We start from the raw sequence: 14,033 nt of genomic DNA, 5'->3' as shown, positions 1-14,033 counted from the left end.
CCCAACTCTTAGGATTGGTTTTTCCAGCAGGACAATGCTCCAGACCACACAGCCAGGTCAATCAAGGTGTGCATGGACTTTTATTCTATACCGTTTGCAAATATGCAGATATCTTGTCTAAACATGTAATTCAGGAACCTCACGAAAGAGTTCCGTCGAGCGCTCATCTAATATCTTCCTCTGAAGCATGTATTCTATCAGCCAGAATAAAAAACTTCAGGATCAGGATCAAAAGCTCCTCTGATTCACAAATCATGATGGTCAGTCCATGTCAATCCAAGCAAAACTAGGAAAATGCTGCCACCAGAGGCTGTATACGGAGGTAGGATGAAAAAAAAGGTGCTTTTCAAACTGTTCGGAGTCCAGTTTCCTTAAGAGTTCCATTCACTGAAAACAGCTGTCAGTTAAGCCATTAACTGATTAGGCAGCAAGGTAGCAAGTCAGCTGCATACATTTTCAGATGCAGCCCAAGGTAAAAGCATTTCACGTGTGCTATAAGTAAATGCCTTATTCAGTATTAGGGATGGAAATTCTAAGGAATTTAACAATTCTGGTTCCAATTCCTCTTAACAATTCCGGTTCCTTAACGGTTCCAGTAACTCTTTAAGTACATTTTTTTTAAATAATTATCTGGAAATGAGAAATGCAATTCCTTTTGTATTTACTACCCTTTGCAGTCTGTTACCAAATGATGAGATCATTTCAGATTTCTACAGAGCAGATATAACAAATCAGAAATAAATGTAATACAATTCTTGTAAAAGGTGTGTTTGCAGACTTGTGTTTAGAGACATAATTACAATCCAATAATAGATCCTAACTATATTTTAAACAAACCTAAACCAACAAGAAATGTGATGTCATATTTCATTAATTTGTTTATTCTTTTATAAAATTCCACTTATTACAACAACTCTCAAGTAGCTTAATTATACATTGTCATACTAGCAGTGGCAGTTCTATTTTGTATGGCGCCCTGGGCGAACGTGCCGCCCCCCGCAAGTGCCCTGTGCCGCCTCCAGCAAGATGCCGCCCTGGGCGACTGCCCATGTTGCCCATGCCTAAATCCGCCACTGCATACTAGTCAGTAACTGCACTGCTTGATTTAAGTCTCACAGCTGATCATTAAATAAACAGTAACAGTTCCAGAGACAGTGTTTTGTAGCCTAATGTCGTACTTCAGGCTTGTGAGATTTCAACAGCTCTTATTTAATTTTGAGTTAGACATTCTTAACTTGCACATCAGTATAAAAATTACTTGTATATTGGACTATACATGGAAGCACTGTATGTTTTGCGCTGAAGATTCAAAAAAACCGGCTCCTTTGAATAATTATTTCGGGAATCGAACTATAACGGAAGTGCATATGTTTCATGCTGTAGATCCAAAAGAGCCAGCTTGAGATCGGGAATCAAATACACTGGTAGAACTGTGTGTTTTACGCTGTAGAGTCAGTAGAGAGCAGCGCTGCTGCAGAGATGTGCTGCTGGAAACACTGTCAGACTATTTCAGGACGCTGTTCCAGCCACGTCAGCGGAAAATTGCATGCAAGAGAACCGGAAGAAAAGTCACGAAGATCATTTTTTAAAGAATGGAACTGGTTCTGAACAAGAACCGGTTCTCGGTTCCCAATCCTATTCACTATGCACTGCATGCGCAGTTGGTTTGATTCTGTATTTTTTGAGTAAATGCGATTGCTAACGTGGACATGCCATTCATGGTTGCTGGACTACTGTGTGCACTGTTATTTCCTTCTTCCTAATATATTAACAATTTCTTCAAGTGCACATAAATTAAAAAAATTTGATGACTAAACAGAAATCAGAAGAAACTGCTATCTACCGACGATTTTTAAAAATGCTATTACAGATAATGCTGAGGCGAATTTTCATTCACAGGTATGACTCCTTGCAATGATCAGTTTTTATTAAAAATAACTATCCAGTGTAAAATGTCTCCAAATGGATATATAAAGCGTTCTTAGATTTAAATGCAGATAAATAGAGGATTCGGTTTTCAGAGCGTCAAGCGCCCCCTGCAGGAATAAAACTCACAAGACTGTCAGTGGCTGACAACGTGCAATTTCAGTTTTTCATAAGATTTTGTAAGCCTAAATGGAAAAACACGCATGTGTGTGTACTGGAGCTGTTGCTATGGTTTCAATTCATTTTAAAATGAAGCTTAAACACACAAATTCCAAAATATAACAGAGGAATTTGATCTACCAGACTCATATCCATCAAAAAAGTGACTTAAATCGACTGTTTGGCAGCATTTAAATGACTGACTGAAGACGACGGATGTAAACAAGCAGACAGAAGTCATGAATAAATGATGCCACTTTTTGTAATGTTTAAACATGCAGACCACATGCTGTAGTTACTATCAGCAAGTAAACTTTGAAAAATTCCATCTAAATCGTCCTAATTATTTAAAGCACTGCTTCTGTACAAATTCACTGCAATCAACAATAAATGTCAATTTTAGTCATGATCGGACTTTAAATTGCCTGCTGCAAGCAATGTTCCCGTTATTATGCATAGTCCAAAAGTTTATTTGTAAGGTTTTGTGTTTAATAAACTGATACAGAAGAAAAAAACAGTTTAATGCCATGAACTACATGTTGCGCACCCACAATAATCTTACTGTTACGCACTTTTGAAGATCCCTCAGTTACGTTGATGGTTTTTATAGGGATATTGTTTGGTTCATTGGTCCGTTGGGTCGGTTTGCAATCTCACCAAAAGCGAACCGCTCCAGAGTTCGTTTGCAACCGGTCCGAGACCACCTCATTCAAGCGGTCTCAGACCGATTGTTTTGGTGCAGATCTGAGTGTGACTGCCTTGTTCATATATGCCTAAACAAACCAAACCAAGGGAGAAAACGTGCCAGGTTCCGAAACAAATGCTCCAAACGAGCCAGGTGTGAAAACGCCCTTGAGCACATCACTGAGCTCGGGATGTGCATAAGTGGTTTTGTGCCCTAGATTGGAGCGTCTCTTATTTTTTTTTGTGTGTGTATTTATCAGTTTACTTATTATAGGGCTTCACTTAGCAACCACACAACCCCCAGAAATACATCCACTTAGAAATTTAGAAAACCGTTACGTGATATGCACTTTTTGCATCAGTGCTGTTGTATAATAAGTAAATAATTGTTAAACCGGTTAACTGGGATTTTTTTTCTCAGAAGGTAATCTAACCATCAAAAACTCACACCATGGCATCTTTACATTGAACAGACTTTATCTTATCCCCCCCGCCCCCCATTTGGTCCCCTCCAGTGTTCAAACCAAATCTACGCCATTGCCTCCAACTAATATTTATTCTGTTCCAGTGATGTTTGCCTTCAGATATTCATAGAGATTATTTAAATTTAATAGCCTAATGAAGAGATTTATGTAATATCTGTTAAGGAGTAAAAACAAACATTTTCACTTAAATCACAAATCTCAACTCAGTAATGTTTTCATGCACAGTCACAATATTATAACAAACACTTTTGAAATTAGATGATAATTAAATTTACCTTCCAAACCCTTTCAAATTCACATTGCTCATGCTTAGATGATCAAAGTAACTCGTATATCCAATGTAAACATTATATACAACCAGATAATGTTAAATATTAATAGCAATAACGACCGAAGACCATTTTTGACCAGGAAAACCCCTGAAATAAGCTTATAAATGTCTATAGCTATACAACCGCCTTCATTGAACTCATTTACAATCAGCTGATGGATTTAAAGAGCTCATATATCAGAAATTAAACACAATATTCTCAGATTTCTACTTGTTTCTCTTGAAACTGGATATTTTAAAGCATCCGTCACAAAACCGCCACATAAGCGAATCATCAAGTTCTTTTACTACCATTAAAGAGCCAAAGAGAGGAAAAAATACACGGACAGAAAAATACACATCGAAAAAATATCTTAAAAAAAAAAAAAAAAATATGTATAACAGATTGACCACGTACCGAAATGAGTTCCTCTTCTTCTTCTGAGTGTCATTGGCGGTTTGCAAACCAGCTCTTGATGCTTTACCGCCACCTGCTGGACTGGAGTATAAAAGGAAATTAAAAATATATGTATTCATTCACAATCTTTTCATTTTATTCAGTATGTGTGCATCTGGGTAAGGTTGCACCAGCTGTGCGTAAGGTCTCACTTAAGTTAGCACGTAAAGTTCACACTAAGGGCTTAGTAACCACTAGTTAGTTTGCAACTAAGTCGGTGCTTAATTTTGTTGCACCACCTGTTCTTAAGGCAAGACTTTAACTATTAGTTGCATAATATGACGTTTACCTGTATTGATCCAATAAACAGCCTTCATATTTGTGGACAGAACTGTTAAAAATCCATCAGTTTCAGTTTTATTTAGTTACAGTTGATGTTGAACCTTGTTTGCTCACGTAACTGTCAGCTGTCATAAATTATATCCCCATTAAAATACAATACGTAATAAAAGCAGATTTGATAAATCGTATATTTGCCCTGTGTAAATACCAATATATAGGAACTGTATCTAAAATAAATAAGGGGTGATAAATAAATGCTAATACAACAGGCTGGAAAAATAGACATTTATTCATTTTAATATCTTATATATATTTTGAATGTGTTGAAGCTTGACACCGGGCGACGCACCCTGAAAACTGCACCGTTAGATCGGTTTCATGCTGAAGAGCTGCATAAAAGTACGTTTTTTTCTCTCTCTCGTAAATGTAAATGAGTGTAAATGTCAACATCTTACTGTATGTCGAAATGATTGATGCCTATCACGCAAAACGTGAACTCATTGATGACATAAAATATCAGTCTGCTTTTTTATTCCAGCCGTTAATCCTGGTCAGAGTCTTCTGTAAATATTTAGTTCGTAGGTAGGGTTACATCCTACCCAAGTTTAATGGTGCAATGCTCAAATATTTAGTAGTGCGTAAATTGTGACTTGGTGCCCATTTACGCCACAACTAGGCTAAGTTGTAACTTACGTATAGCTGGTGCAACCGGCCCCTGGTACTTAAATTATCAAAACCTTATTTACATTTCATGTTAAGCCTAAAAATGGTCTAAATCTTTGACATGACAAGTCATCACTTTTATTCACTAAATGCATAACCTGAGTCAGAAACAATTAAGCTGAAAGTACACAAACATCAATGTTAATTAATGTTACTGTAAATGGAGAAAGCTGTATAATGTGAATATATAAACTGCACATGCACATGCTAATGTTAGTCAGTGCAAATCAAACACTTGACACATCCTCAGATTATGAAGGATGGGCTTTAATAGTGACATCAGATAAAAAACATCTCATTTTTAATGAGATGAACAGAGAAATTAATTTGAAATTTAACTGAACAGAGAACTAAACTGTCCCGAAAATGCTACATGTGTCTCATGTCAGCAGAGGGAGCGCCCTGCCCCGTGCAGCCCCACAGAACGCTGGATGGCCACTGAATCTTTTGAAGCTTTCATACAAGGCCATTACTAGTCACAGGTGAACTAGGTTGTTGCCTAGGGCAGCACCATAGGTGAAAGGGCGGCACGGTCAATCACGATCAAGGTGGACAACATTGTTTACTCTACAGCATTATTCTGAAGTGTCTAAAACTTTTGCACAGTACTGTAATCCACACGCACAAACATGTTTTCTCAATTAATACAAAGACCTTCCTGAAGTATCCTTTTCTCTTTTGTGAGAAATTCCATCCCCAGATAGCACACGTACATCACTGAGATGTCCGTTTTAGATGTTTTTATCTGGAAAGCATTGCAACCTAAGGTGGTTTTCACACTGGGGACATTTGCTGCTGCCCGAATCCGAGAGCGATTGTTCCTGGTGCCCCTCGCAGCGTTGGACTGGTTTCAGACTACTCATGATTCGTGCTCATTGGCACCGTTCTAATGGTAGCCAGCTACAGCAGCTCTGTGAAGATGGACAAGCTGCCAGCGCTGGTGAGGAGTCAGAGGGAATATAGGGAATGCAGGATTATGTGCTTTACTGAGATGTGGCTGCATGAACATACTCTAACGCTACAGTAAATTATTTTCAAACAGTGCAGGCAGAGAGAGACACAGCTACAAGCAGTAAGAGGAACTGTAATCCAGGTTACTAGGGAGTGAACTGAATTAAATTGAGAAAAAAAAGAGATAAAAATTCATATATTTTTCAACTCTCATTCTCAAATATGATGATGAGAACCAATGACGGTGACTTGGAAATGAATGTCATCCAATAGAAAACAAGAGTGTAGATGAGATTAGATTAAGATTAGATTAAAAATGAGTATCACTAATTCTAAAGTACAGGTGCATCTCAATAAATTAGAATGTCGTGGAAAAGTTCATTTATTTCAGTAATTCAACTCAAATTGTGAAACTCGTGTATTAAATCAATTCAATGCACACAGACTGAAGTAGTTTAAGTCTTTTGTTCTTTTAATTGTGATGATTTTGGCTCAAATTTAACAAAAACCCACCAATTCACTATCTCAAAAAATTAGAATATGGTGACATGCCAATCAGCTAATCAACTCAAAACACCTGCAAAGGTTTCCTGAGCCTTCAAAATGGTCTCTCAGTTTGGGTCACTAGGCTACACAATCATGGGGAAGACTGCTGATCTGACAGTTGTCCAGAAGACAATCACTGACACCCTTCACAAGGAGGGTAAGCCACAAACATTCATTGCCAAAGAAGCTGGCTGTTCACAGAGTGCTGTATCCAAGCATGTTAACAGAAAGTTGAGTGGAAGGAAAAAGTGTGGAAGAAAAAGATGCACAACCAACCGAGAGAACCGCAGCCTTATGACTGTCAAGCAAAATCGATTCAAGAATTTGGGTGAACTTCACAAGGGATGGACTGAGGCTGGGGTCAAGGCATCAAGAGCCACCACACACAGACGTGTCAAGGAATTTGGCTACAGTTGTCGTATTCCTCTTGTTAAGCCACTCCTGAACCACAGACAACGTCAGAGGCATCTTACCTGGGCTAAGGAGAAGAAGAACTGGACTGTTGCCCAGTGGTCCAAAGTCCTCTTTTCAGATGAGAGCAAGTTTTGTATTTCATTTGGAAACCAAGGTCCTAGAGTCTGGAGGAAGGGTGGAGAAGCTCATAGCCCAAGTTGCTTGAAGTCCAGTGTTAAGTTTCCACAGTCTGTGATGATTTGGGGTGCAATGTCATCTACTGGTGTTGGTCCATTGTGTTTTTTGAAAACCAAAGTCACTGCACCCGTTTACCAAGAAATTTTGGAGCACTTCATGCTTCCTTCTGCTGACCAGCTTTTTAAAGATGCTGATTTCATTTTCCAGCAGGATTTGGCAGCTGCCCACACTGCCAAAAGCACCAAAAGTTGGTTAAATGACCATGGTGTTGGTGTGCTTGACTGGCCAGCAAACTCACCAGACCTGAACCCCATAGAGAATCTATGGGGTATTGTCAAGAGGAAAATGAGAAACAAGAGACCAAAAAATGCAGATGAGCTGAAGGCCACTGTCAAAGAAACCTGGGCTTCCATACCACCTCAGCAGTGCCACAAACTGATCACCTCCATGCCACGCCGAATTGAGGCAGTAATTAAAGCAAAAGGAGCCCCTACCAAGTATTGAGTACATATACAGTAAATGAACATACTTTCCAGAAGGCCAACAATTCACTAAAAATGTTTTTTTTTATTGGTCTTATGATGTATTCTAATTTGTTGAGATAGTGAATTGGTGGGTTTTTGTTAAATGTGAGCCAAAATCATCACAATTAAAAGAACCAAAGACTTAAACTACTTCAGTCTGTGTGCATTGAATTTATTTAATACACGAGTTTCACAATTTGAGTTGAATTACTGAAATAAATGAACTTTTCCACGACATTCTAATTTATTGAGATGCACCTGTATATTGAAATGTTGAGTGAAACTTTTCTCCGTTTAAAGCGTCTGACGAAATCATCAGTGCTGTAAATCAACGACACTGAGAACTGATGAAAACTGATATGAGATGGTGAAACCCTGATCGAAGATTCTCGACGCTAACATGCACAAGAATAACTTGGAAACACGGAAAAATTTGAGATTGTGAAGGCCGAATACAGCGCTTCGAGAATATTCTCTGCGCGTATGTGCGATCTAAAAAAGATAATCCTTGGTGAGTGAAATCCTCCAAAATATCTATTTAGAAAAACATTATTGATAAAAATGAGGAAATTGAGATGGATGGATGTCGACTGTGATAATAAGATCATGAATCGCCAACATTTGTGTGACCATGCTTATCACGCAATGCTAATTAATCATGCACCAGAGTTAGGCCATTTATTTTGAAAAAAATTGAACAAAGAGAATACAGAGACATTGAGTGAGAACAAATGATTTTATTTGAAATAGAAATTAAATGATACAAGATTCAGATATGTTTCATGTATTGTAAAACATTTGAAGTGTTTGATCTGCAAAACTGAATATTGTATTATGAGTTGATTATATGTTATTATAAGTTGTTTTATGTGAAAAGATGATTAATGAATCTTTTTGCTTTGTGTTATGCAAGGCCGTTTCTTTTTTTTTTTTTTTTTGGCTCCATCGAGCGTGTGTTCCACTGATGTGACAACTTCTGTGATTCCATGATGTTGCATGTGATCTTGTCCGGACATTGAATGCACTCTTGATGTGTAAAACGTTGTTTGGACACGGCGAGCCAACCAAATTAATCTGTAACCTGAGAATTGAATCAATTGTGCCATTGAGTGTGCCATTCATTTTACTTTGAACATTGAACCTCACAATAATTGATTCATTCAAAAGAGTCGATTACCTGAACTGATTCATTCAAAAGAGTCAATTACCTGAACTGACCTATTGAACTGATCTAATGAGCCTACTGAGTCAAATAACTGACAGTTATTGAGTTGATTCATTTGTCAAAAAAGAATCATATTGAAACGGATTAATTGAACTATTCTTGTAGGAGAGTGAAACTAACCAGAGTTTTGACATTTTAGTGGTTTATTGTAAACAATTCATTAACTGTGAACATTGGATTGTTTTATATATTTATTTTCAATACTGTGATATACTGTTCATATGTTGAATGTGTTAAATGTATCTGAAGGGAACTTTGAGAGTATTCATGTTACAAGAGTTAATATTTGAAGTTGATTCAACTGAATAATAAAGAGAAAATTTAAACATTTATTGAAATTGAACAGGAAGTTCATACATACCTTTTCATGGGATTTTCATTGTTTTTCTCTGGAAAAAAAGAAACCAAAGTGTCACTTGAAGAGACACTTTCAAGAGTCTAAATATTTAAATCACATTTAATGTCTAATTGTATTCACACTGTATTGTGATCTTGACCTGACCCCCCCCCCCCCCCCTTTGAGAAAAGAGAAATTCATTTAAAATATACTTACCTTAAAATTGAACTGGTTATTCACCCCCCTGTTCTGCGCACTCTCTCTCGCCAAAGCTGAATCCTAGCTTCTGATATCTGGTCCATAAGCATGTGTTACAGAAAGGAGGGGGGCTCGCAGTGTTTGTTAACAGCAGATGATGCAATCCTAGGCAATCTACTGTTTGTTAACGAAAGATTCTGTAGCCTAGAAACTGAACCGATTGCCATAGGAATGCATCCTTTTTATCTGCCATGGGAGTTTACATCTACTATCTTTGTTGCGGTTTACATTCCCCTACGGAAAGCATGGAGGCAGCGTGTGACGTCATACACACAGTCACAGCCAGAATCCAAAGACAACAACCAAATGCTTTCATTGCCATTTCAGGAGACTTCAACCATGTCTCTCTTTCATCAATTCTACATACTTTTAAATAATGAGAAATGTTCAACCAGAGAGAACAGAACACTGGACTTACTGTATGCCAATGTTAAGGAGGCTTATAACTCCACTGTCCTCCCCCCACTTGGAAAATCATATCACAACCTGGTCCTGCTCACATCACTCTACAAGCCTGTTGTTCAGTGTCAACTTGTGACTACTAGGACAGTGAAGAGATGGACCCAAGATGGGGTTGAAGATCTGTGTGGCACCCTGGAGATCACTGACTGGGATGTGCTGTGCGAACAACACGGGGATGACATCGACAGCATAGTAGACTGTGTAACTAAATACATCAACTTCTGTGTTCATAATATCATTCCCACCAGTAAAGTTTGTTGCTTCCCCAACAACAAGCCGTGGATTACCAGTGAATTGAAGGCTATATTAAATGACAAGAAAAGAGCCTTCAGGAGAGGAAACAAAGGAGGAGGTGAGGCAAATACAAAAGGAACTCAAATGGAAGCTGAAGGAGAGTAAGGACACCTATAGGAGAAAACTGGAGGAAAAGCTGCGGAAGAATAGGGTTAAAGACGTTTGGAGTGGTATGAGGGAAATTACTGGCTTCAAACAGTCAGGGGGTGTAACTTGGAGATGGCTGACAAGCTGAATCAGTTTTACAATAAGTTTGACTCGGAACCCAGTGCTACACTCTATCACCCATTGCCCCACAGCAACTCCACTGCGTCTGCCGACAGTGCTCAGCAGTCATTCAAACCGACAACGCCCACAGCTTCCTCCCTCACACACATTCATGATTTCTGACTCCCCCCAGGTGGGACTGACTATCACGGAGGATCAGGTTAGGAGGGAGATGAGAAGGCTTACTGCCCCCAGGTGGGGGTGGATGATGCAATAACCTATATGCTTCAGAGGGTCTACTCACACTTGAATAGGGCCAGCAGCTCTGTGAGGGTTATGTTCTTTGACTTCTCCAGTGCCTTCAACACCATTCAACCAGCATTACTAGAAAGGAAACTAGAAGAAATGTGGTTTGACAGCCCCATGATTTCCTGGGTCACAGATTTCCTCACAAGCTCAGTTTTTGAGGCTGAGGAACAGTGTGTCCCAGCAGGTGATTAGCAACACAGGTGCTCCTCAAGGAACTGTCCTATCTCCATTTCTGTTCATACTCTACACTTCAGACTTTAGGTACAACACAAAGTTATGCCACCTGCAGAAGTTTTCGGATGACTCTGCTGTTGTAGGCAGTATTGAGGGTGGACAGGGGACTGAGTATAGGACACAGCTTCATGGAGTGGTGTGGAGCAAACCACCTGCAACTCAACGTCACAAAAACAATAAACTGGTAATCGACTTGAGAAAAAAGGACCAACCCTTTCCTGTCTGTATACATTGCTGTAACGTGGAGATAATGGACTCATATTAGTACCTGGGGGTTCACATTGATGACAGACTTGATTGGACTAAACACACAGAAGCAACCTGTAAGAAGGGTCAGAGCCCTCTTTTCTTATTAAGTAGACTCTGGTCCTTCAGTGTGTGATAAGATGCTTCAGATGTTCTATCAATCTGTCATCGCCAGCTCTTTGTTCTATGCTGTGGTGTGCTGGGGCTAAAGCTGGAGAAGTTAACCGGCTGAATAAGCTCATTAGGAAGGCAGGCTCTGTCATTGGGGTGGACCTAGACCCTCTGGAGGTGGTTGCTGAGAAGAGAATGTCTAAATTTCTGACCATCAAGGGCAATATATCTCACACCCTATTTGGCATGCTTGATGAAACGAGGAGCACCTTCAGCAGTAGACTAATCCTACATCTGTGCAACAGGGAGCACTACAGAAGGTAATTTGTGCCTCTATCTATCTATTCTGTTGAACCCTGTTGCATTTCCATCATCAACTTGCATCATCACAAACCTGCACATGATGGAGAACACAACGTAGGTCTCTATATTTGTGTCTTTTATTAATTTGCCATCATTATGCGCACCAGAGTGAACAACACTTGTGCCTCTGTGTGTCGCATTCTGTAATTCAGCAGCTGTAGATATCCAAGAAAGTAACTATATCTGATGCTCACCATCTTTTTTAATAACACAGTTATTAAAACACAGATTGCAAGCTCACTCGCGCATGTATATAAAAGGCACCTCGTCTCTTTTGTGTCCAAAAGCGGTCCCCTCCACTCACGGTGCACATGTGTGTTTGGTTTTGTGCAATTGATAATGTCATTATGCTTAAACACATGCACAATTTATTTTACTTCCTGAACAAGTGTGGGCCTGAGTACAGTTTGCTTTCTCACTCATGCGAACCATGCCAAAGTTCCATTGCAATACAAACTCAGACAACCTCCTAAATGTAGTCCCAGGTTAGGAATCATGGTCTTCAAAACAGCTTTCGCATTACCAACTTTTCTAACGAACTGTGCTATATTTTGGATTAAACTGTCAGTGTGAAAACCCCCAGTTAACATCTGCTGAACATCTTAGAAAGATCAGATTTCCAAAAATTCTAAATCATAAACATCTTAAAGACATCTGCTGAATGTCTTATTGACATACGAGAGGAAACATCATATAGAAATATTGCAGATGAGCAAACAACCCAAAAAAAAAATGTAACGACGTAAACACACATTAAATAGACGTCTGGGTGATGTAGTGTTGTATCAGGGTCTTTGTGTTTATCTGAATTTCCAACTATTTACTTGATCTTGTTGGACCTGAAGATGATTTTTGCTCACTGGGACTACTTTGGCAATTCTTTTTTACATGTTTCCATAGAGCACTTGCTGCTCTTAAACTTTTCCCACATGAAGAGCAGTGGTATGGTTTCTCTCCAGTATGAATTCTCTCGTGTGTTTTCAGGTTTTGTGACAGAGTGAAACTCTTTCCACAGTGTGAGCAAATGTATGGTTTTTCTCCAGTATGGATTCTCTCATGTGTTTTCAGGTTTTGTGACTGAGAGAAACTCTTTCCACAGTGTGAGCAAATGTACGGCTTTTCTCCAGTATGGATTCTCTCATGTGTTTTCAGAGTTTGTGACTGAGTGAAACTCTTTCCACAGTGTGAGCAAATGTACGGTTTTTCTCCAGTATGGATTCTCTTGTGTTTTTTCAGGTCTTGTGACAAAGTGAAACTCTTTCCACAGTGTGAGCACTTGTAGGGGTTTTCTCCAGTATGAATTCTCTTGTGTTTTTTCAGGTCTTGTGACTGAGTGAAACTCTTTCCACAGTGTGAGCACTTGTAAGGTTTTTCTCCAGTATGAATTCTTTGGTGCTGTTTCAAATTGCCGGCTGTTGTAAAGATCTTTCCACAATCAAGGCACATATGAGCGCTCACACCGGTATGTATTGTCTGGTGCTCTTTTAAATTGGACAGGCATGCAAAACTCTTTCCACAAAAAGAACACTTAGGCTTCTCATTTGTGTGTGTTTTCAGATGTTGTTTTAGGACTGAATTCAAAACAAATGTTTTACCACAAAGATCACATTCAAATGTTTTTTCTCCAGAGTGAAAGCGGAGATGATCCTTGAAATAGTATACAGATGAGAAACTTTTTCCACACTGATTGCACTTGTAAGGTCTTTCTCCTGTGTGAACCCTCATGTGTCTATTAAGATGGCTCAAACATGTGAAACTCTTTCCACACTGAGAGCAGGTGAAAGTATTTTTGGCTGCTCTTCTTTGAGGCTTTTTTGTTGAGAAATTCTTCTTAGTCTTTGAGCCACCCTGATACTGAAGTTTCTCCTCCACTTCTTTCAGCTCTTGACTTTCCTCTTTTACTTCCATCAGATCTGCAATGAACACAGTAAATTGACAAATCAATTCAAGAGGGACAAATTAAATAATCAAATTGAACCCTAATTTAATGGCAGAACAATTTCCCATGTACACAAATACACGGTGTCATGAGGGTTACTTAAGATTTGTATATAAATTTGTAGCGGAATTACACAAAAGTTAATTTAAATGAATCTGGAGTACATTAGCTAAATATAACGCGCTTAGCAAGCAGTTTGGCTTTCTCAGACTGCATTAAGTTGCTAACGTTAGCTGCCTTGCTAGATTAGGCTATGCCGGTCACAGCCCAGACCCCGGATTGATTCCATCTGGACTGCAAGACATGATGACGATGGTTGCGCCCTCTCATCATCTCTAGTGAACAGCGCAACAAAACAGTGCTGTATACACAAGATCTGATCTTTCTGCGCTGTATTCTTAAATATTTTT

The 14,033-nt window shown here is 39.0% G+C and overlaps 2 protein-coding genes across 3 annotated transcripts in view; both read right to left on the bottom strand.

The window, feature by feature from the left end:
- LOC127420192 (zinc finger protein 850-like) overlaps positions 1-14,033 on the bottom strand; it is a 296,445-nt gene that overhangs the window by 151,668 nt on the left and 130,744 nt on the right. The window lies entirely within an intron of this gene.
- LOC127420320 (zinc finger protein OZF-like) overlaps positions 9,417-14,033 on the bottom strand; it is a 49,389-nt gene continuing 44,772 nt past the window's right edge. For both annotated transcript variants that reach the window (XM_051662526.1, XM_051662525.1), the window contains exon 4: positions 9,417-13,597. In XM_051662526.1, the coding sequence (XP_051518486.1) occupies positions 12,501-13,597 (1,097 nt within the window). In that variant the 3' untranslated portion in view covers positions 9,417-12,500. The remainder of the gene's footprint in view (positions 13,598-14,033) is intronic.

This window comes from Myxocyprinus asiaticus, chromosome 29 (assembly GCF_019703515.2).
Source record: "Myxocyprinus asiaticus isolate MX2 ecotype Aquarium Trade chromosome 29, UBuf_Myxa_2, whole genome shotgun sequence".
NCBI lineage: Eukaryota > Metazoa > Chordata > Actinopteri > Cypriniformes > Catostomidae > Myxocyprinus > Myxocyprinus asiaticus.
The sequence above is the reverse complement of the archived record's forward strand: the minus strand, read 5'-3'. Positions and strand labels throughout refer to the sequence as shown.